At 54.3% G+C, this 23,048-nt stretch overlaps 1 protein-coding gene across 2 annotated transcripts in view; it reads left to right on the top strand.

Annotated features, from left to right (window-relative positions):
* Nucleotides 1-23,048, top strand: part of PLXNA4 (plexin A4) — a 445,428-nt gene that overhangs the window by 402,628 nt on the left and 19,752 nt on the right. For both annotated transcript variants that reach the window (XM_068549473.1, XM_068549474.1), the window contains exons 23-29: nucleotides 2,275-2,341; nucleotides 3,242-3,388; nucleotides 7,871-8,030; nucleotides 19,628-19,731; nucleotides 20,265-20,364; nucleotides 21,501-21,691; nucleotides 22,775-22,944. In XM_068549473.1, coding sequence (XP_068405574.1) covers nucleotides 2,275-2,341; nucleotides 3,242-3,388; nucleotides 7,871-8,030; nucleotides 19,628-19,731; nucleotides 20,265-20,364; nucleotides 21,501-21,691; nucleotides 22,775-22,944 — 939 coding nt within the window. The remainder of the gene's footprint in view (nucleotides 1-2,274; nucleotides 2,342-3,241; nucleotides 3,389-7,870; nucleotides 8,031-19,627; nucleotides 19,732-20,264; nucleotides 20,365-21,500; nucleotides 21,692-22,774; nucleotides 22,945-23,048) is intronic.

The raw sequence follows: 23,048 nt of genomic DNA, 5'->3' as shown, positions 1-23,048 counted from the left end.
TCCACTTTCCATTCTCCTCCCTCTGCTCTAATCCTCCCCTGATTTGACCCTCTCTATCAGAGTTTTTCTCTTGTGCACTCTACAGAGGTCATTTTTCCATCCCCTCACCTTATCTAAGTCAGAACTTGCATCAGGAGAGATACCTCAGGGCCTCTCTGGGAACCCACCTCACCATCTCAAGTTGGGAAACTTTAGCCCCTGCAACGCTCACTGCTGTCTGGGACCAGGAGCAAAAGCATCACCTGGGAGGTTGTTGGAAAGGCAGAATCTCAGCTGCCACGCCACACCTACTAGATCAGAATCAGCGTTTTAGCGAGAAACCTAGGGGATCTGAATGTGTGTTAAAGTTTGAAAAGCACTGGTCCAGTCTGTGTTTGAATTAAAGGTCTTTAGAGGCAACTTGCCTGATGCAACACAGCAGGTATTTCCTGGCACCTGCTACGGGCTCTGCCCGGGTCCAGGGTCCACCTCTCAACACTGTGGGATGCCTCATCCTCGACACTGCTGAAATCTGCATGGTCACGTGTGCAGACATAACCATATACCGTGGCTTTGCCTTATAGGAAATCGAGACCCTCTGCCTCTATCTACGCTGCCATTCAAATTGTTCATGTACTTGAAGGCCATTTCTTCTCCAGGCTGTTATTCCAAATGCCTTTAGCCTTCGAGGAGATGAAGTTGGAAAACTCCCCCATCAGGCCATTACAATCCAACCCTCTGCCTGGGCCACCCCATTTACCGTCTGCCTCTGCCTGTCCCCTGCCTTCCATCCTTGGTCTCTGAGCCTGAGGCAGGGCCTCCTGCTTGGTCCAGTGAGTAGACTTGGCTTTCTGAAGTGTTTACTTCAGGCTTTTTCCTGGTGCAGTGGGCATTGGCCTGCACAGCTGCAAAAGGCTGCTACATATAGGAGCAATCGTACGGCTTTGGAAACAGCCAGGTAGATCATTTTGATTTTCATTTTACTTTCCCCATGCAGCCACCCACCGGCATAATTCTAGGGTTGCCACCACCTGCCAGAACTCCCACCGAGAGTCTCCTGGCGTGGTCTCGCTCTGTTTCTGTGTGTCCCCTCCTCTGGTCTTCCGTTTGCTCTCTCGCAGTTGCCCTCTCTCACTTCTGCTCTCCTCCGTCTCCTTTTCTTCTTCTTGCCCTTGGCTGCCCTCCTCCTTTCAATAGTCTTCCTTCTTTTCTCTTCTCAGCTTCATTTTGTGCTGGCAGCTGACCAGCTACATTGGGATTTTAGTTATTAGTATGTTCTGGCAACTGCCACTTTCAACTCTATCCAGACATACCTGGATGGGTGCTTTCTCTCGGAGCTGGCCACACTCTTACTGCAAGTTTGAATGTAGTTTTTTTCTAAATGCATGCAACCAAAAGTGTCCTTTGGTTCGTAATGCTGCTGTGGTGTTTTCACTTCCAAAGTAAAAGAATAAATGGGTTTGGGTAGCAGCATGAAAGATGCAAATTAGACTCAAGAATGAACTCCCTATCATTGCAAATAAAACACTAGAAAGTTTCCCAGGAGAAGTTCCAAAGTGCGTGGAAGCCTTTTAAACAGGACAATTTGGGCATCTATTGGAATGAGCTGGGTATCCAGCTCCATGTTACTACCTACTCTGGGAGTCTTTAGCTTAGGGGATGGGCTCAGTCTAGTCTATCTGGCCTTTTTCCATGACCCTCTTCCCCTGCCACCTTCTTTTCTATCCCTTGCCAAATGAGTATCTCCCAGATTTTTTTTTTCTTTTCTTTTCTTACCCCAAGCAACACACCTATCCTATAAAGTTCTCTAAGGCTATCACCAATGTGGTAGCTATGAGCCACATGTGACTATTTAAAGCTAAGTTAATTTAAAGTAAATAAAATAAAAAATTCATCTCCTCAGAGGCACTAGCCGCATTTCAAGTGCTCAGTAGGCATCTGTGGCTGGTGGCTACCATGTTGGACAGCACAAAGTGCTATTGGACTATTTCATCAGCCCCGAAAGTGCTCTTGGACAATCAGACAGTGCTGCTCTAACGCATTCTCACAGAAACTCACCCGGGAGCCTGTGCACAGAAGGTCATCTCCCCGCTTGGTAGGCAAAGCTTGTCTTATCATTATGGCGTGTCTAGGAGTCCAAGGAACTCAGGTATCCCTTAGGGTCTTAAGATTTGGCCTGAAAGCCTGAAGCAGCAAGAGCCATGCAGATCCCCCCTGCCCTCCCAGCCCCTGAGGTCTGACCAGCTGCCTCTGTCTTTGTCTTGCTCTGCTGGGTCCCTCTGTGACTGGTGCCAGGACTGAGTCGGTGGCTGAGAAGATGTTGACCAATTGGTTTACCTTCCTGCTCTACAAGTTCCTCAAGGTATGATTGGATTCTGGGGGATCTCTGGGCCTGCCTCAGTTTCCCCACCAGCCTGGGAATGAACCAGCATCCCCCCTATTCCCTCCACGGCCCCCAAGTCCACAGATGCTGGGGCCTAGCTCCTAGAACCCCGCCAAGAAGTGTTGTTTCCCTTGTCATTGAGGGGACAGGCTCCTGACCATCTCAGGAGACAGAGACCCACGGTCAGGCCTGGCTTGAGAGGCATGGTCCCCACAGGCCGCTTTCTCACAGGTGAGGGGAGATGAGCCTCTGAGAAGACCCTGCATTCCCATTTCAAGCTGAAGACAAGTCACCCCTTTTTTCCCTCTTGCTCTCCTCCTGCCCCTCCGGCCCCAGACTTATTGAGGCTGATGAGGGTCCTGGGCAGGTACAGGAGCGCGTGTGGTGGCAGATAAGCCGAGGACATGCCTGGGAGGTGGAAGAGCTGCTTGGCCTCCAATTACTAACTTGTTTTCTAAGGAGTTCACGCCACCGAGGACTGACCTCTGTCTCTCTTTTTTTTATATATATATCTTTATTGGAGTATAATTGCTTTACAATGTCGTGTTAGTTTCTGCTGTACAACAAAGTGAATCAGCTATACGTATACATATATCCCCATATCCCCTCCCTCTGTCTCTTGATGGGGCTGCAGAGAAAGCAGGGTGGAGTGAGCGTGGGGAGAGGGGCGGGGAGAGGGGCAGAGAGTGGGACGGGGGGCAGGGAAGATGAAAAGAGAGCTCAAGAATGGCAGTGGGAAGGAGCGGGATGGGAGCAGGAGAAGAGAATTAAAACCGAGGCGTGGAAAGCAGCCCTTCGGAGAGGCAGAGGCTGGGGGAGGCCGGGCTCCGCACACCTGGGGCCCAGGGTCCACCCAACACGGCTCTCCTCCGTGTCCAGGAGTGTGCCGGGGAGCCCCTCTTCTCCCTGTTCTGCGCCATCAAGCAGCAGATGGAGAAGGGGCCCATTGACGCCATCACGGGCGAGGCCCGCTACTCTCTCAGCGAGGACAAGCTCATTCGCCAGCAGATCGACTACAAAACCCTGGTAAGCCAGCCTCCCAGCTCCTCCCCATGGCTCTGGTAGGTGGGTTCTGGCCCTGCGCAGCCCCTGCCCAGCCGAAGGGATGGTAGAAATGCTGACAGCCATCCTAACGCCTCTTTAACGCCACTGCTGTCTCAACCACCTGTCTGGGTGCCCACTGCACGGGGCCAGCCTGGTGTTCCATCTGTGCCGGTCACCCCGACTTCCTTGTCCTAATGTGCGAGGGCACCTGGATTTGAGGACCAGTGGCTCAGACACACCTGAGCCACAGCAAGAGACGGGTGTGCTTTCAGGCCAGTGCACTGGATCGTGGGGCAGTAACCCCTTGCCGACAGCTGGCTGACTGACCCCAGGGAATGAGCTCCTTCTCAGCAGTTCTCCCAGCGGAGAACCCACACTTTGCAGACCAGTTCCAAGCAGGTAGCATGTAGAGCACGAAAGAGGGGAGGCCAGAAATGGTTGCTCGTGGTTCTGAAGCCCGCACCTACGTGACCCGAGCTGTAGGATGGGAGGCCAGGCTGGCCTAGCGGTTCAAGGTGTTTGTCCAGGGAACAGGGGGATCCCCTCAGTCAAGGTCACACTCCCTTTCCTGCCAGAAACAGTCATCCTAGGAGGCGGCAAAGCTCAGCATTTAGGAGCACGGGGTTTGGGATCGGGCAGAGCTGGATTGGAGCTATGACTCCTTCTGACCAGCTGGGGGATTGGGGGCTTAATCTCTCCAAGTTTGGGTTTTGTTTTTTTAATCTGAAAAAAAAAACAGGGATAATAATAAAAGAGGGATGATGACAGCATGTACCTCCCAAAGGTGTCCAGAAGATGGAGTGGGATCTGGTGTACCAAGCCATGAGCCCAGGGTCAGCCCACTGCTGGCTCACGGGGGCTCTGCTTCCTCTTTCCCGCCATGACTGTCCGCTGGTGCCCACTGTCTCTCCAGGCGGGGGAGCTCACTCTTGGGCTTTTTTTGGAGAGAGTTGTGATCTCCCACCAGGTCTTTTCCAGGAAAGAGAAGAGGAGGTAGAAGAAAGGAGTGCAAAAACAAGATAAAAGATAAATGTGGAGGGTGGTACGTGGGTGGAGCCCAAGAATGGAGGTGGAAGAGACAGCAATGATGTTGTTAAAGAGGACAGAGAGTAGATGGGATTTAAAATGCAGTCATTGGGAAGTGAGACACACGACAGGCCGAGGCATGGCAGAGCCGGGCAGGGGCCGCGAGCCGAGGATGAATCCCAGACCCCGAGGCCAGCTGGGGGAGACATCCCTGCCACTCTGAATAAAGCCAGTCCTGCTGGCTGGGCGTGATGCGACCGTGATGCACCTGTCCCACTCCATCCTCGGAGGGCCCTGGGAATCCCAGCAGGCATCTCAGCAGATTTGTCGGGATTGGCTCAGTTGACTTGGCTTTGAGGCAGCAGGGTGAGTGAGGGCCCTGCTGCTTTGCAGTCACGGTCTGCTCCGGAGGAGAAAGTTAGAGGCTCTGATTAAAATGGGAAAGGGAAAAAAAGAAAAACCTTCCAAAAATAGAGACCTGAATAGATTTCTTAATGAGCTAGAACTACTGTTGAAATGTCTCCTGCCTGGGCTCTCCCTCTCCCTTTCTTTCCCATCTCATCAGCGGCTCCCCAGTATTGAATCCAACACAGTTGTAATAACACTCTGTCCCCACATTGCAGCATCCTTTATTCCAGAGGCCAAACTACTGTTAGCACACCCAGACTGGTTGCAGATGACTTCAAGAGAATGTGAGGAAATTGGAGTGGGTCAGGGACGGGCATCCATTTGAGGTGGAAAGAGGTGGGGAAGAGGCACCGTGAGGAAAGGGGAAGGAAATTACAGTTGTCTTGCTCGGAGAAGAAATGGCTGCGGGGAGGTTTCATAGCCATCCTCAGGCCTGTGAAAGGAGAACCCCCCCATGTGGAAGTGGGAGCAGCCCGGTGGTGGTGAGGAGGGGCCAGGAAGAAAGTGTGTTAGCAGCAGACAGGGCTGCCCCGAGACTCCAAGATGAAGGGGTCAGAAAAAGACAGGATGGCCTGGAATTCAGCACCGGCTGGAGGAGCCCCGGGTACTTTGGGCCAACTGATGGTAACCTTGTGCTGGGCGGAAAGGGTAACCACAAAGAGTGAGGCAGGTGCTGAGAGGCTCGGCCAGCGTCACTTGACAGTCAGATTCACCACCTATGTGTTGAGTGATGAATTAGATTGAACTTGGACTAGCATGGCCTAGGGCCCTGCTGCTGGGAGTGCCCAAGGGCATAACCTGGGAGCCTGCTAGAGTGCTAGGTGCTCACCTGCGAGCCTGCCTGAACGCAGAGTCTCAGACCCCATCCTCGACCTCCTGAGTCAGAATGTGCGTTTTCACAAAACCCCTTAGTGATTCTATTCACAGGAAAGTTTGAGAAGCACTGACCCAGCAGGACAAACCCCAGGCAGTTGCTCTGAAGGAGCCAAGAGACGTGGGCGTGGGGCTGGGGAAGGGAACTTCCAGGTGGAGCCGGGGCTTGGCCAGAGGCCAGGGAACCCTGTCCCTCCGTGGGACCGCTGCTGCTTCTCTGGATGCCCTGAAGCATCTGCAGAGTTGTTCTCAGGGGGCCACCGCGAACCCCAGGGCCAAGCAGAAACGTCAGGGGGGCATACTCAGGTGGCAGCCCCCGCTTCATGGTCTCACAGCCCAGAAGAAGCTGTGATACTGCCTGGGGGAGGCCAGGCTCCACCACCACTGGCCCAGAGCTCAGGACCCCAGGGCAGCACCGAGTGCTGTGCTGTGCTTGGCCACGGAGGGGGCTGGGAGGGGTCCCGGAAGGCTCTTAGGAGGAGGGGAATGGCTGGGAGAGGGCACGCAGGAGGAGCACGTGGTCCAGAGTTCCTTCCAGCATTGTTTTCGGTTTAAAACATTTTGAGGGTGAGAGTTCGGTTTTGTAGATTTAGGAGGTTTTCTTTTTCTTAATGGAATGAGCATGTTCCCGTGGGAGCTCACAGCAGTCTGGTCGCTAATGAAAGGCAGGCGTCCAGGGGCCAGGGTTCTGATTGCCGCCACGTGGAGCAGGAGCGGGTGGGGGTGGGAGGAAGGCTGTCGTCTGAATCTGCAGACCAGACGTACAGTTGGGAAATGGTTGGTGGGGGAGGCAGTGCAATGAAGGTTCTGAGAAGGGAGCACACGGAGGGCGCAGGCAGCAGGGTCGGACAGGGGCTGCAGAACCTGGCACGGCGCGGCCACGTGGCAGCACCTGGCACCCACCCGGATCCACTCTGGTCCACCCAAGGATCCCACAGTCTCACCACGGAGAGAGAGCCCACGCTGAGGACGGCAAGAGAAGCAAAGCTGTTAGAAATGGCCCAGAACTTTTTTTTTTTTAATACATTTATTTATTTTTGGCTGCGTTGGGTCCTCACTGCTGCACAGGGGCTTTCTTTTCAGTCGCGGCGAGCGGGGGCTGCTCTTCGTTGGCGGTGCGCGGGCTTCTCACTGCGCTGGCTTCTGTGGTTGCGGAGAACGGGCTCTAGGCGCGCGGGCTTCAGTAGTTGTGGCGCGTGGGCTCAGTAGTTGTGGCTCGCGGGCTCTAGAGCGCAGGCTCAGTAGTTGTGGCGCACGGGCTTAGCTGCTCCGCGGCATGCGGGATCTTCCCAGACCAGGGCTGGAACCCGTGTCCCCTGCATTGGCAGGTGGATTCTTAACCACTGTGCCACCAGGGAAGCCCTGGTCCAGAACTTTTTAAAGGAAAAAATATAGTTTGGTGCATTAGGCAGAGTCTTATCTGACTAGTTCCAAAAAGAGAAATGGAGGTCCTGAGCCAGGGTGGCCTCTTCCCCTAATACCAGGTTTCAGGTTCAGAGCCAGGAAGGGCTCTCAGGTGGCCTGAACTTGCAGTTTCTAAAGGGCACCTTTTTATTTTTAAAGAACACGCTAAGCAGATTCTCCAACCTCCGATCAGCCCAGAACCCTCACAAAAATCGAAGCACATGAAATCTTTGGAGAAAGGAGCCAGATTCCCATTAGTGTGGGTGTGTGTATGGGACAGAGTGACGAGGAAGACAGACCGACACACAGGGACGGGGGTGGGGGGTTTCAGAGGTGGGCGAGCGTCTGGGTGTGCTGCTGAGATGGTGCCTAGTGAGTGTGTGTGTGTGCGTGAGTGAGGGAGAGAGGTGGCAGGGGGACATGCAGTAGTGTCCATTCTCTGACACATTGCCCCTCACTGCCCCCTCCTGCTTGGACATTGTTCCCTTTGATAAATCAGGATTTTAATGGAGTCTCTTGTGAAGAGGAGTGAAGTATGCAGCTCCTACTCCTGCAGTGATGCTGAAGCTGTGCCACTTTCCTGCTGCTTGTGGGGACAGGAAGGGTAGAGGGCTTGGCTGGGGTCGCCCCACCCCTGTCCAGTCCGACCTGCCGAGGCGGAGCCAGTCAGGATAGGACTCCGGGATGCGGCTGGCATTCCCAGGGCTCTCCATGCTGCCCTCCCCACTCGCCTCCTCTCCCCACCGCCCGCAGGTCCTGAGTTGTGTCAACCCAGACAATGCCAACAGCCCTGAGGTCCCAGTGAAGATCCTCAACTGCGACACCATTACTCAGGTCAAGGAGAAGATTCTGGACGCCATCTTCAAGAATGTGCCCTGCTCCCACCGGCCCAAGGCTGCAGACATGGACCTGGGTGAGTAGGCCGCCCACCCAGGGGGCTGTGCTGTGACTGGCTGGAAGCCCCTCTTACTGACCAGTGGAGCCAGGGTGCAGGGAGCAGGCATGCACGGCCCCCAGGAGCCCAGGAGGTGCACCTTCATGGCCACTTGGTGAGCACTAAGCAGAGAGGGGACCGCAGTCTGCTGGTGATCTGACTGCCTCTGGGATCTTTTGAGTAGCCGAGGGGTGGGAGTGGAGGTGTCACATCGGCAGTGAAGAGGATTTAGTCTGAACCTGTGTGGCCCAAGGTCTTGCCACTACCTGCGTTGTGCCCCGAGGACCTTCCCTTCGCCTCTGTTCTGTGCCTCTTAATTTTTGCTGACTACCGAAGGCATGAGGGATCTGGGTCAGTGATGGAGGATGGAGAGAAAGGATAGAGGAAAATGAGATATGACAGCCTACTGGGGAGCAGGATGACGTTTTATTTGAATGTTCCACGAATAGATCGCATAGCCTATATAAACAAGGGCATGCCACTTAGGGCCAGCTGTGCTTGGATCCAGTTATGGCTTGCCTGAGTGTTTAATAAGATATCGTCCTGGGGAAATCCTAGTGGGGAGCCCCAAGCTCCAGAGAGGCCAGGGCTGGAGAGAGGCAGTTTCGCATTGTGGATCAGCATCAAACATGCCTGGGTTTGAGTCCTGGTTCCACCAAGTCCTAGCTGTGTGACCTTGGGCTAGTTACTTAACCTTTCTGTGCCTTAGTTTCCTTGCCTATAAAATGGAGATTAATAATAGTGCCTGCCTCACTGTAAGAATGAAAGGAGATGATGCATGTAAAAGCCTCTAATGCACTGTCTGGGCCATAGTACATACTCAGTATTGGCTGCTGCTGTTACTGATTATGAAGATAATAGTGGTAAGGAAACGGTATGTGTCTGTTTGTTGGTCCTGGGCCTGGAGGAAAAGGTGTTTATGTGTGTATGTGGTTGGGTCTGGAGATTGGTGGAAACACAGAGGTGGGAGGACCTCCAGAGGCCCCTAATCCATCCATCTGGCCTCTCTAAGCTGGCTTCAGCTAAGCCATCCAAGACAGATGGGCATCTGTGCTATTTTCTAAACTCCACAGGGAATTTGATCCCCTCCCAGTGCCTCGCCCCACCTGCCCCCAAATTCTGATGCCTAAAGACTCAGGATCAGGAATTTCTGCTCATGCACCTCAATTCCTACTGCTTCCCTTCCCCCATCTCCTCCTGGCTGGCTGTTGGCGGGATGTGTTTGGCCCTGTGCCTGGAGCTCCATGGCCCCAGGGAGAGAGACTGGCTGAGCATGTGCTCCCTTCACTTTGGAGGTGTCTCTGTGTATGGCGGAAGCATCTGTGAGAGTCTGCGGGGGTGGGGGTTTTGGGCGAGTGTGTCCATGTGTGTCCCGGGCACTGGTCCCTAGAGTTGGAGTGGGCATTTGTGTCTGTATGCGGGTGATTCTGCTGCCATGAAGGTCCCACAGACTGATGGAGCTGAGGGCTCGCTTACAGAACCAGTGCAAGAGAAAACAGTTCCTGGGAAGGAAGACCCCTGTGTTCCCCAGCCCCGAACAATTAAGTGGGCTGCTCCATAATGGGTCTCCCAGGGAGAGCTGAGTTCACTAGGGTAACCAGGTAGCACTCACCATGCCTCTTGTTCATCTGTGGGAGCCATGGCAGGGTCCACCCTCGGCTTTTCAAAGTCCTTATCTGCAAAATGGGTGGGTGGGAGGAGAGCCCCGGCCTAGCGGGGCCAAGAGGAGGAGCTTTTATAAGAACCTGTATCTTTATGCCGAAGGTGTTTGGAAAGCTTGTGCCAGAGCACAGCGAGAGCTCACGGGTGCGGGTGCATGTAGAATTGTGTGCTTCTGGTGCTTGGGAATGGGGTGACCTCCCGTGGGGGAGAGAGACCATGTCATGGCTGGTGGATGCTGCTCAAGACCAGCCCTCCCCACCTGGAAGCCACACACACCCAGAGCTTGGGAGGGGAAGGGGCTGCTGTTTAGCCTTAGAACATTTGCTGAGTTCTAGCCCAGCAAAGCATCATTAATGAAAGGATGTGATGCGCCTGGAGTGGAGGCAGCAGCATCCAGAGCAGCCACGGCCACTTCCTGCCGTCCACCTCCTGCCGTCCACTTCCTGTCGTCCACTTCCTGCCATCCACTGCCTATCCACCTCCTGCCGTCCACTTCCTGCCGTCCACCTCCTGCCACCCACCTCCTGCCGTCCACCTCCTGCCGTCCACCTCCTGCCGTCCACTTCCTGCCGTCCACTTCCTGTCGTCCACTTCCTGCCATCCACTGCCTATCCACCTCCTGCCGTCCACTTCCTGCCGTCCACCTCCTGCCACCCACCTCCTGCCGTCCACCTCCTGCCGTCCACCTCCTGCCGTCCACTTCCTGCCGTCCACTTCCTGCCGTCCACTTCCTGCCACCCACCTCCTGCTGTCCACTCTCTGCCGTCCACCTCCTGCCGTCCACTTCCTGCCGTCCACTTCCTGCCATCCACTTCCTGCTGTCCACCATGAGTGAAGGAAGCCTGAGGGCTGAGCAGCAACCAGGACCCGCCTGAGAGTTGCTACTCTCTCAAGCTAGAGGATGCTCAGGCCAGGGGCTGGGCCTCCAGTGACACAGTGCTCGCCAGGTCCCAAGAGGGCAAAGGGCCTACCTTTCCCATCATAGGAGCTGCTGGAGAGGATGGAGGGGCCACCCTGGAGGCACAAGGCCTCACAGCAGGGAGAGTAAAGGGGAGAAGCCAAAGAAAGGAGGCAGTTTGAGTCTCAGGGCCCCGAAGGGGAGTCATACTGAACTTCTCACAAAGGCCTCCCATGATGGGTGCTCTTCTGAGGAATTTCCTTCTTTTCTATTAAGTCCAGGGTCTGGAGCTGCTCCCACAGCTCTGGTCTTCTTTCTACCAAAGCCAGATAACAAAGAAAATGGGGCCTCCTCAGAGACCCAAATGCTTCTTCCACAAGATTTGATTTGACTCAGTTGCATGGCCCCCAAGGAGAGAGAGAGGCAAGGCGAGTTTTTCCCATCATGTAGGTGAAAGTGCTTTGAAAGCAGTTCACAAATACAAGGTGTGATTATAATCAAAAATTAATCTATGCCAAAGGGACACATAGCACATAGAAGACTCTGAGCCACATGCGTTGACAGAGGCAAGACAGCCAAGCATCCCCCCTCCACTTCACTTCCCCCCCATGCCTCCTCCTCCCGTAGCTGAGGGCATTGGGCAAAGACTGCCCTTCCCCCTCCTGATGCCCCTGGCAAGGCGAGGACATCTGTCCCAGGCCAGCTCAGAAAGAAGCAAAGGCATTTTAAGCTGCCTCTGTAATTGCCCCAAGTAAATCCAGCCCCAACCCCTCCCACTGCCTTTCATCACCTGTGGTGCCCGGCCTGGCCTAGCCCCTCATTCCCGACACTTCTATTCATTGCTCCTCCGACTGAAGCTCTCCCACGCCACCCCCTCCACCCCTTCACCTGCTTTTCCAGGCATTAAGGAGCCAAGATGGGGAACTGTATTAGCCAGGGTTCTCCAGAGAAACAGAACCAATAGGATATGTTTACATAGAGAAAGATTTATTTGAAGGAATTGGCTCATGCAATTATGGAGGACTTAATTAATAATAGACTAGGAGGAGTCTGTTTGGCTGCCATAACAGAATACCATAGACTGGCTGGCTTATAAACAACAGAAATTTATTTCTCACAGCTCTGGAGGCTGAGAAGTCCAAGATCAAGGTGTCGGCAGATTCAGTGTCTGGCGAGAGCCCACTTCCTGGTTCATAGATGGCCGTCCTCTTGCTGGGACCATACATGGCAGAAAGAGGGCAAGGGAGCTCTCTGGGGTCCTTTTTATAAGGGCACTAATCCCATTCATGAGGGCTCCACCCTCATGACCTAATCACCTTCCAAAGGCCCCCACCTCCAAAGGCCATCATTTTGGGGGTTAGGATTCAACATGTGAATTTTGGAGGGGACACAAACATTCAGTGTCTAGCATGGAGGCTGGCATGTCCAAAATCTACAGGGTAGGCCAGCAGGCTGGAGACACAGGGAAGAGCCACGTTGCAGTTCAAGTCCAAAGGCAGCTGCTGCAGAACTCCCTCTTGCTCAGGGTGAGGGCAATCTTTTGTTCTACCCAGGCCTTCACCTAATTAGATGAGGTCCACCTACATTATAGAGGACAATTCGCTTTACTCAAAGCCCATCCATTTAAATATTAATGTCATCCAAAAATACCCTCATGGAAACATCCAGAATAACTTTTGACCACCTATCTGGGCACTGTGGCCCAGACAAGTTCACACATAAAACTAAGCATTGTAAGAGCCAAAGTGAAGGACACAAACTTGCCTTTCTTTCAGTCTGTTGGAATCTAGGGAAGGAAAGATATCCCAGGCAGGAGTTAGGGACTGTGCTGGGGCAGGTGGGCCTTGGGAGCTTTCAAAGCACAGTGCCAGGGGCTCCCTGCTCTGCTATATGTGAGGCTGTCCTCACCAAGCTGATGCCCCTTTCCACCCACAGGTATCGGGTAAGCTGATGCCCCTTTCCATGCACAGGTATCGGGTATAGGTACCCCCTTACACCACCAAACTCTTCAACCAACATATCATAAGAGCCTGCCCTGGGGCAAGACCAACATGACTAGGAGTTCCTCATTGCTTCGCACAGTAGCAGGAGGCTGGGCACTTCTCTTTCTGAGCCAAGGGACTCTTTGTTTCCTCCCTTCACTCCCCAGAGGAAATAACTGATGCCGTTCTGTTCTACTGCACAGAAGACTCTGCAGCTCAGAGAGGCACAGAGCCTGGGCCCTGGTCACACAGCAGGGAGGTAGAGAGAACATCCATTCCCTTCCCACGCAGGCTCCTCCACAGGCCGTGACCTCCAGAGATTCCTCTGGTTTAAAGCAAATGCCCCATCAATAGCCCCGGAACTCCGCCATCCCGTCTGTCTGAAAGGGTATATTTTTTCAAATAAGTAATTCCTGTATGCAATAAAAAGATACACTATCTTCTGAGTGAACTATAAAGAGTTCACAGCAGCTGTCGCCCCAGTTTGCATTTTCCACTGCACCTGATGGGAAGGACAGATAAAGATAATGGGATTTTTTTTCTTTTTTATTTCACCTCCCTCTCTCTCTGGAAGGTGGAATTGTAACAAATTGGATTGTGAGTGTGTCTGTCCTTTGTGCTTGGAGCCTGGAGCAGGGCACAGGGCTGCGGGCAGAGCTTCGAGGGAGGTCAGAGCCAGCAATTTTCCCTAGATGCCTTGCATATGAATACCTGGGTCACCTTTCCTACCTAGGTCACCTTTCTTCCGTCCCACCGCCCACCCCCTGCCTCTTGAACTCTTCTTTGACACAGCACAGCATGGCACACTGCCCTGGAGCGCCACCAGAGCCTCCGCATTATTCCATATTCAAGAATATCCACTAAGCTCTAGCTTACCTCTCTTAAATCGAGTAGCAGAGCACAGTCTGCTTTTTCCCTTAGCTCTCCAGACTTCCCTGAATAGCGACAACTAGCCGGTGCACAGCTCTTTACAGTTTACAGCGACCCAAGGCTTTGAAAGCAGACAGCACCGTTCAATTTAGGAATTTCTTCTTTTAAGCACCACGTTTCCTACTTCGATTATTTTATATTTTAGAACTTGCTCTCACCATAAAATTATACCTTTCTTAAATAAATCACATTTAGGTGGTCCCCCCTCCCATTCCTGAGTCCGTTTCCCGCCTGTCTGCAGTGACACTGAGTCTGTCCCGGCTCTTGTCTGATGCCGCTCCCGCACTTGGGAGCGGCAGGGTGCCGAGGGTGTCTGGGCTCTGTCTCCTTGGGGCTCACCTGCCGACAGGTGTGCGGCGGTAGAGTCGTGTCTCCTCCTGCAGGCTTCTGCTCGGGACCCTGGTTTGGGAGGTCCAGAGGACCCCGTGCAGGCTGGTGAGACTCTGCTCAGCGCCCCACGGGGAGGAATGGTGGCCCGGGGTGGGAGGGCAGACAGCTGGCTTTGAAATTGGTTCCTTGTGGATCAGGAGGGTTGACTCGGCCAGTTCTCACCAGCCTGGTGGGCGCCTCCTTCCCCCCTCACCCCTCCAGGTCAGTCCCTCCTAAAGCTTCCTTTGATGGGTCTGAGGAGAGATGCTGATAGAAAGACTGGACTGGGGGCGGGGCGGGCAGGGGTTGGTTGCTGCAGAGCTTTAAGTGTCCTCAGCCTGGGGTGAGATGCTATACTTGTGTGTGTGCGTGTATGTGTGCATATGTGTGTGTACGCATGCATGTGTGTGCCCGTGCACCCACCTGCATATGCACACACCACGAGGGTCAGAGCTGGTGAGGCGCCATGCTCCCCAGGGAGGGTTTGCCTCTCCGAGTGGCACCTACTGGTGGGTAGGGGACCCTCCAGGAGCCGGTCCAGCAATGTGCTGGGTGCCAGTGTCTCCTTCCAGAGTTGGCCTGCAGATAAACCCCTCCCTCCTGTTCCCCCAGACACCGCACAAACTTGGGGGCACACCATGGTGCTCCCACCTCCTCCTCCCCGAGAATCTCCAGGAACCATCCTATCTCCTGAGCATCCCTGAAATCTGCGCCCCGCCCCCTTCTGCCTTGGCCAAGGGCAGCCGTCTTTGGCGGGGCTCCCCCTCCCCTTCTCATCCACCTCCGTCTCTGTGGTTCTCAGCTCGACCCCAGACGCCTTAGCATGGTATTCCAGGCCTTTCTGAACTCAGCTCCTGACTTGTATGTGCCTCGCCAGCCTCTCCTTTCCACGGCCTCCCGCAAGGACTCATCCACACGGATCCCTGGAAGCGTCACAGAAGTGGCACCTTTGCACCAGAACGCCTCCCCTCCCCCACATACCCTCCTCGGCCTCTCCCTCTTCTGGCTCTGATCACCGGGCCTGTGAGCCTTTGTTCTCCTGCACAGCCTTCTACACAGAGAGCACTTCAGGGGCCAGGGCTTTTATTAAGCTTCCTTGTTTAACTGTCCGATGTCCCACTGGCACAGTGCCTGGCACACTGTGGACACTCACAGTTTTGAGCGAGTGAAGATGGAGCTCTAAGACTTTCTGGATCTGGATTTTCAACATGGTGGCTGCAGAAGACGCCTCTTGTGTCCTAATCCAGGGGGAGGCAGATGTCCTGGTCCAGCGTGGGCTTGGTGAGGAGTCACTCTTGTCTCAGGATTCACTGGGACCGTCACTGAGCTCACATCATTTGGTGCCTTGAGGCATTTTCCAGTCTCTCACTGTGCCCCATGAGCAGGCAAAGCTGTCTGGGTGGCTGGGCATTCATCCAGAGGACAATGGCCATTGGCCCAGCTGTCACATTGCCCCTCGGCTGTTCTAACAGGATCACCTGGTACATAGCAAGGTGTGGACACAAATGAGAGATATATTTTTAGTGCTGTTTTTATAGGCAAGACAGAAGAAGCCTGTTTGGTGAAGAGAATGCTGAATTTGGGATGAAGAGACCTAGATTCTACTGACTTTCATTACTGTTATTAAAACTAAGCATATGTGGAATATGCAGCAGTACCCAGAGCACAAAATTAGCTGTGCCCTCGCTCAGGGGCCTCATGACCTGACCAGCCGCCCACACTGGTAAGGGCACCAGATCTGAAGGTGGCAGGACTGCCTCGCCCTCAACTGGTCCACCCTGCCCTTAGGGTTCTTTACCACTGGGTAGGGATGAGGGTTCATGAAGCCAGCTATGCAATTTGCGGGGGTGGTCTCTTCCCGGGACAGACAGAAGCCAGCAAGCTTTGGTCTTTGACCTTGGCTGTTCCTGGTCCCAGCTTGAGCTCCACTACTCATACCTCTGTCAAAAGGAGGTCATGAAGTCGCACAAGAGCACTCCAGAAAGGTGAGCCCACTCTGCTATTCTGATTTTCTTGAGACATTCCATGATGAGTCTGGGAAAATAGAGGCCCTGGCTGGTCTGGATGAAGGGTTTCAGGAAAGAAAGGAAAAGGGGTAACAGAGGAGTGAAGTGTGTTCAGGCCACAGGTAACCTTAAGGACCCCGAGCAGAGAAGAGTGAGATTTAGGGACAGGTTTCCATGTTAGCACGCTTAAATCACTCGATGCCAGGGAATCCCTGCCCTGATGTTGCAACCTCTTCCATTCTGGGTCAGCTGGGCAGGCTACCCATGGCCTTGCTTCTTTCCTGCACGTCCCAGCTGCCAACACCAGGCTCCCATCTATCTGGGGTTCATTCATCAGGACTGGTTTGGGGATGGGACAGAGAATTTCACTTTTCTACCTTTCTGATATTTCAGGGAAAAAGCACTTAGCAATTTTCCTGTAGAAGAGGTAACCAAAATAACAGGCTTGAGAGATCTAAGAGCTAAGTATTCTCCAGCTCGCTATCTTCATGTTGGTATTCGGAGGACCAGTCTTAACTTTTTGAGATAATTGCCAAAACGGCACTAGTTGATGCCTCCCTGCCGCCCGCTGGCGTCCCATCAGAGGCAGGGGCTGGGCTCCAAGGACCGTAGGACTGGGACACCAGAATGCCTCTGCTTGCAGTCCCTGAATGTGTGACTAAGCACTGACATCAGTGACCAGCAGGCTTCCTGCTGCCCCTGACCATCCTGCTGCCCATGGTGTATCATCACTGCCCACAAGGCTCAGCCAGTGGGGAAAGCGTGCGACGCCGCCATCAGCACAACTTGATTTTGTGGAGGGGGAGGTGCTATGTCCCACTGGGATTCCTGGAGCTCAGAGTATGCACTTGAGGGGAGGCAACTACCCGCCAGCATCCCAGTGTGGCCACAGCCCAGGTTCCAGTCTGGCCATCACTGCCCCTCCTCCATGCTCCCGACACTTGGGTGGCTCAGGCACGTGGTGGGCACCACGCTACAGAGCTCCGAGTTGTGACGACCTCCAGGTCTGTCTTCCCAACCTGTTTCTTTAATTTCCCAGTCGTAAAATTGGAAGAATGAGTGATAATCACTTCAGAGAGCTTTCACTTCTGGCAGTGGACGTGCCCAGTTGAGGTTCTGGAGTTCAGCTCTTCCTTTGTCCCAGGTTCTAACAGCGCGGCTCACATTTCACCTCTCGCTGTAGCTCACTGTCTGCCCACCATGGAGCGGCAACACACAGGTAGAAAATCCTTTCACTGCTTGGAGGATAAGCCACCGTTACTCGCTCACTTACTCTTTCCCTTCTTTCGTCTAGTCACTCGTAATAAATACTCATCAGGCACTTACTGTGTCCCGGGTGCTGGGCTAGCCCTGCTGGTAGGCATCTGGCAGCATCATTTTTGTACTCCTAAGGACAAGCCATCATTCCTTGACTGCCCTGGGGGGAGCATGGCCACACTCTGTCCTGTTTTTTTCAGTTGGGGACAGGGATGGCAGACTGACCTTCATCTGCTTACATAATTACTGGGCATGATTCAGAGTCAGGGCTGCTGAGTAGGGCTGCACAGGCTGTGCACTGCACAACTTCAGGCCAGTTGTGGAACAAGGAAGTCCTGTCTCTCGCTCCCGAATTAGTCACCAGCTGTCACTGCTCAGTCCCCCAGGCCGTATGGCTTGTTCAGATCCCCCTGAGAGATGCTACAATGCCATCAGCAAGGGTGCCAGTGCAGCTGATAAACCAGAAAGCCCCCACGGCCTCTGCAGTGAAGGAGACTCCTCTTCCCTTGCGCCCGGCCAGTAGACTTTGTGTCCAGAGCTCAGGCCCTGCTCCTCCTCTGGCCCCCAGGTGGGGAATGCAGAACACTGCCTGCCTCCTGTACCCTCACCCACGCAGCCTCTGACTGTGTCCCTGGCACTATTCACCAGGGAAGCGGGGAGACCCACAAGGCTTTATCTTTCAGGACCTGCTGTGCGACTGGGACAAAACATGCCACTGCCATATCCTTGGCCCAGGCTGGTCTTCACCAGAGTCCCTCTGTACCACATAATTCGCTATCTCACCAGCTGGGAGATATTCTGCTTATTTTGCCCTAGCCACGCAAACAACATGCACCCATACCTACCTGCATAAAATTTAAAACAAAAACAAAAACCACAACAAACAACATGACAACAACAAACAGAACACTGCTGACCAGTTGCCCTCGTGGGGCATCTCCCCTTTTGTCTACCACCTTACCTGCCCCAAGGCCCTCACCTCCATAATCATTCCGGCTGTGCCATCAACAGCACTAAGCAATGGGTAATCCCCAGAGACCTCTCAAGGCTCTTCTGCTCTGGCAAACACGCACGGCATCCTCGTGTTTTCATTCCTGAGACAGCCCGACGCTACAAGAAGCTCTAAACCAAGCAGGAGACAAGCCCAGGAGCCGGAGGCAGGGACTTGGATATTAGGAGCATCTCTGCTACCCCTAAGGGCAGGCAGCTCCCTTCCTGGGTCTGATTTTCATCTGTAGCACTGGTCATGCCAAGTGCACAAGGCAGGAAGGAATCAGTCCTGGACCCCCAGCTCAGCCTTGACAGGAGAGGAACAGAGGGAGGGAGGACAATATGTGTGTCTGCGAGCTGTAGGGAAGATCCTAGGCAGGGGTCAGACAAGGACTGTGGGTAACTCACTCCAGCCCCCAACCACATGCCGCAATACCCGGTGCTCTTGCCTGTTTCAGAATTTCGGCATCTGTGAGGCACTGAATGGGGTAGTGGCTGCCTGGAAACCAGATTCCTGGCTTCCTGGCAGGAACACATGTTGTATTTGAATTGAAAAGGCCAGTTTTCCTTGCTGGTGTGTGCGTGTGAACGTGTGTGCATGTGTAGATGTGTACGTGCCCGTGCACGAGAGCTGGCCTGTGTCTGGCACGCACCTAGGTCTCCATGTGCAAACAATTCAGGACTGGAATGTACGTGCCTCCATCTCCACGTGATTTGTACCATGTGTGGTGATGAGCATTTGGTAGATGAGAAACAGTCTCCTGTTTTCCCATGTGGGGTCCGTCAGCAAGCCCGTGTGTTATAAGTGTCTGGGCCCGTGAGGAGAACATGGGATGTAAGCGTATACCTATGGCATCAGATAATTAGGTGTTGGATACATCACCAAGAGGCTGTTATCCCCATGAACTTTGTGGGCACGAGGCTGTTCTTGGGCGTGAGAATAGGTTTTGCTGGTCCCTCCACACACTTTTACTCAGTCACCCGGCCAAGGGTGGCCCACCTGCCAGCTTTCGGGTACGGGATGCACCCCTGGAACAGGAACAGGGTGCACAGTGACCGAATTTGCAGCCTTGGTCTCATTAGCGCCAAGACCTTACAATCAAGCAAAGAGTACGTGACGGTGATGACACCACCTTGCATTTGCTTAGTACTTTCTTAAGTGCCTTCACCTGCCTTTTTCATTCAGCTAATTAAGCATAGACTTCTTGCGGATGTGGCCACTGCTGGGAACAGGTGGGCCACGGGGGTGACATTATTCCTACTTCTGTCACATAGTTTGTTGGGATGAGAACCAGAACTGGAATTCAGGGCCCCCCCTGTGCTGAGAGCTTCTGCACCCCTCCCCTGGGAGTGTCTGCTAGCACCTGTCTGTCCGCGGATGCACCCCTGAGAAGGTGCCCCGTACGTGCCTGCACAGGGGTCCTCAGGATCCCACGGGAGGGCCCTGAAGACCTCTCTGAGATGCGACTGCTCTCCCTACAGAGTGGCGACAAGGAAGCGGGGTGAGGATGATCCTGCAGGATGAAGACATCACCACCAAGATTGAGAACGACTGGAAGAGACTGAACACCCTGGCGCATTACCAGGTGAGGTGACCGTGGAGTGGAGAGGGGCTGGCGACCTGGGCAGCCAGGTCCCTGGGAGTCTCAGTCCTTGAGTAGCAGCAGGGCCGCCCTGAGGCTCTTACCAAGCCCTAAATCCACTTCTTCACCAGCACTGCATGCGCCCTTAGCGACCCAGGGAAAACATGGCCCCCAGCCAGGAAACCCTGACCTCCTTGGAGATAGGTTGCCAGGTGCATGCTTCCCGCAGGGCATAGGCACAGACCCTGTGGTACCCGGAGTTGAAGGCTGGGTGCTCCCCCAGGGAAGCATCAAGACAGAGGGTGCTGGTGAGAAGCTCTTGCCAGAGTTGCTCCAAGAGTGAACCCCAACACAGAGTACGATTCTGTATTCAGATCTGTGGTGCTGCATCAAAGGAAAGCTGACAGCCTCCTTGGTCCCCTGGTTCTCGGTGAGGCACTGATTGCCCCTGAGGACCACGTTCATCCTGGCTTGTCCTGATTTCCTGGGGTGGCAGAGTTTCTGTGCCCAGGCCCTTACCTGCCTTTTCCCGGTAGGTGCCGGATGGTTCTGTGGTGGCTTTAGTGTCCAAGCAGGTGACAGCCTACAATGCAGTGAACAACTCCACCGTCTCCAGGACCTCGGCAAGTAAATACGGTGAGTTCATTGAATCATTCTGGGGAGGAGAGGATGCCCTGAGCAGCTGTTGTCATTGCTGGCAGCACTGCTGGAAGGCAGTGGATGCCCGGGATGGGGCGCGAGGGTGAGGAGTGGGGCGGGGGGGGGCAGTCAGGCAGGCTGGCCACCAGAGAGGAACTCTGGCCTGGAAAGGAGGCTCCTGGTTCCAGGCAGGGGCTCTGATGCAGGAGCAGGACCTCCATCCTCAAAAACAAGAAGAAAGTCTAACCTTCCTGAGCATCCTACAGTCTCTACGATGCTTTCACGTTTGTGATAACTCGTTATCAAACATCAGGTTCATAATAATCAGTGAATTAAATAATTATTATTTGCCCCTATTATGCAGATTAGCAAATTATAACTCAGATGCACAGAGGCTAGATGACACGTAAAGGACACACGCTATGAAGCAGTTGAGGGAAGGTACAGACCCAGGTCTCTGCTCCTTGGGGTGGGGAAAAGGGCACCGATGTGGGCTGGAAGCCTGGAGTGCCTTCTTACCAGCAAAACGGGGATTGCAAAAACTACCAACTTCACGGGATGGTTCTGGAAAATAAATAGAAGACACCATAGAACGGTGCCCGCACACGGGCGGGGGGGGGGGGGGCTGCCTCTTCTTTTCCTGCTCGACACTGATCTCACCACACCTCACGTTTCAGCAAATAAGTGGGAGGAATTGGTCCAGGCGAGAGGGGCGGATGAAGGTACACAAGTGACAGGGCGGTCACTCAGCTGGCCAACCGTCATTTGGGGAGACAGGCTCCCTGCTCTTTCACTGGTACTTAACTGGCTGCACACATCCTGAGACTTGAGAGCTCTTATAAGGAAAGTATGAAAAAGGACAAGCTTATATTTTTACAGATTGAACAACAAGGGCTGGGGAGATGCAAGTGCAGGAGGGAGGGGAATCTGAGTGGGTGGAGTAGCCACAGAGAGTTTCCCGGAGGCGGTGGGAGAGCGTCCCAGATTCAGGAATGGACGGAAGCGAGGCAAGGTGACAGCGCCTGCAAATGCAGGAAGGATCGGAGCTGGCCTTGGCTGGAGCCGAGGTGTGTCGTGAGGAATGGGCCGGAAGGCTGGGTGGCCTTACCCGCGTGGGGTCCTTGCATTGGCAGAAAACATGATCCGGTACACGGGCAGCCCTGACAGCCTCCGCTCACGCACACCCATGATCACCCCTGACCTGGAGAGTGGCGTCAAGATGTGGCACCTGGTGAAGAACCACGAGCACGGGGACCAGAAGGAGGGTGACCGGGGGAGCAAGATGGTGTCTGAAATCTATCTGACGCGACTGCTGGCCACTAAGGTATGGGACTTCCGACAGGGTGCGGGGCACCTGTGGGCTATGGGATCGGACAGCCTCACCTCAGAGAAATGCCAGAGCTGGCAAGTACCTAGCATCTCTGCCGGTGCCCCCTCTCCCATCCATTCACGCAGGCCCTGCTGATCAGTGCCGGTCTCTTCCCCAGCACAGAGCCTCAGAATCCTTCTCAACCGAGTGCTGGAGCCAACCCCACCCATACATCCGTGCTGGCATGCCGTCAGAAGTTTTGATTCCGTCCCTTCTCTTGCCCTTGCTCAAACAGAGGGACACTAACCACGTGTATTCATAGTCTTCTGCCACGCCTTGTGGAAGAATGACTATTTCTCTGGGGTGTCGTGATGGGAATTGGGGCTCCATCAGTGACTTTCCAGGCACCGTTTCTAATCCTGGGTCTGGGGACATCCAGCACGGATCCAGCGTGGGTGCGGTTGGCTGCAGCACTGGGTTGAGAAGGATTCTGAGGCTCTGTGCTGGGAAAGAGGCCGGCACTGATCACCAGCGCGTGCATGAATGGATGAGAGAGAGGGCACCGGCAGAGATGCTAGGTATCTGCCAGCTCTGGCATTTCTCTGAGGTGAGGCAGTCCCATCCCAGTTGGGCCCTCACTCCTGAGACTGGCCTCGGCTCTGCTCTCTGCAGAGGCAAATGAGTAACTGGGCATTAGCCGGCGTGAATAATGCCTCCACAGAACCAGCAGATTGTGTTTGTCTGCTCTGACCGAGTGAGTTGTTCATTAGCATTTGTGAAAAGTGCTAAAATAACACCATCAAAGGGTGTTAAACCAAACCGAGTTGTTGGCAGAGGAAGGCTTCCTTAGGTCCAGTTATCGGTGTTATGTCTATTTCCCACGTGCCGGGGACATGGAAAGCTGCTCGAGACAGATGCAGGCGGGCAGGGGGAGGGTGCAGATTTCACATGTGCACTTGCAGGCTTTCACCCAAGCAGGCGTGGCTGTGCGCTGTCCTCCCCTCCGCCCGCCATCTGGGAGGCCAGTTGATCTCAAAACCCAGCCTCAGAGCTCACGGGGCAGGCGAGCTGTGTCCGAACTCGTGCCCTCCTCCGCAGGGCACACTGCAGAAGTTTGTGGACGACCTCTTCGAGACCATCTTCAGCACGGCGCACCGCGGCTCCGCCCTGCCCCTGGCGATCAAGTACATGTTTGACTTCCTGGATGAGCAGGCGGACAAGCACGGCATTCACGACCCGCACGTCCGCCACACCTGGAAGAGCAACTGGTGAGTGAGGGGCGAGCAGAGGATGAATCAGGTAGAGGCCAGCCTGGAGTCCATGAGCTCGGGCGGGCCTCAGGCCTTGGAGAGGGGGCGAGGGGCCGTGGTCC

This window comes from Eschrichtius robustus, chromosome 8 (genome assembly GCF_028021215.1).
Source record: "Eschrichtius robustus isolate mEscRob2 chromosome 8, mEscRob2.pri, whole genome shotgun sequence".
Taxonomy (NCBI): Eukaryota; Metazoa; Chordata; class Mammalia; order Artiodactyla; family Eschrichtiidae; genus Eschrichtius; species Eschrichtius robustus.
The sequence above is the reverse complement of the archived record's forward strand: the minus strand, read 5'-3'. Positions and strand labels throughout refer to the sequence as shown.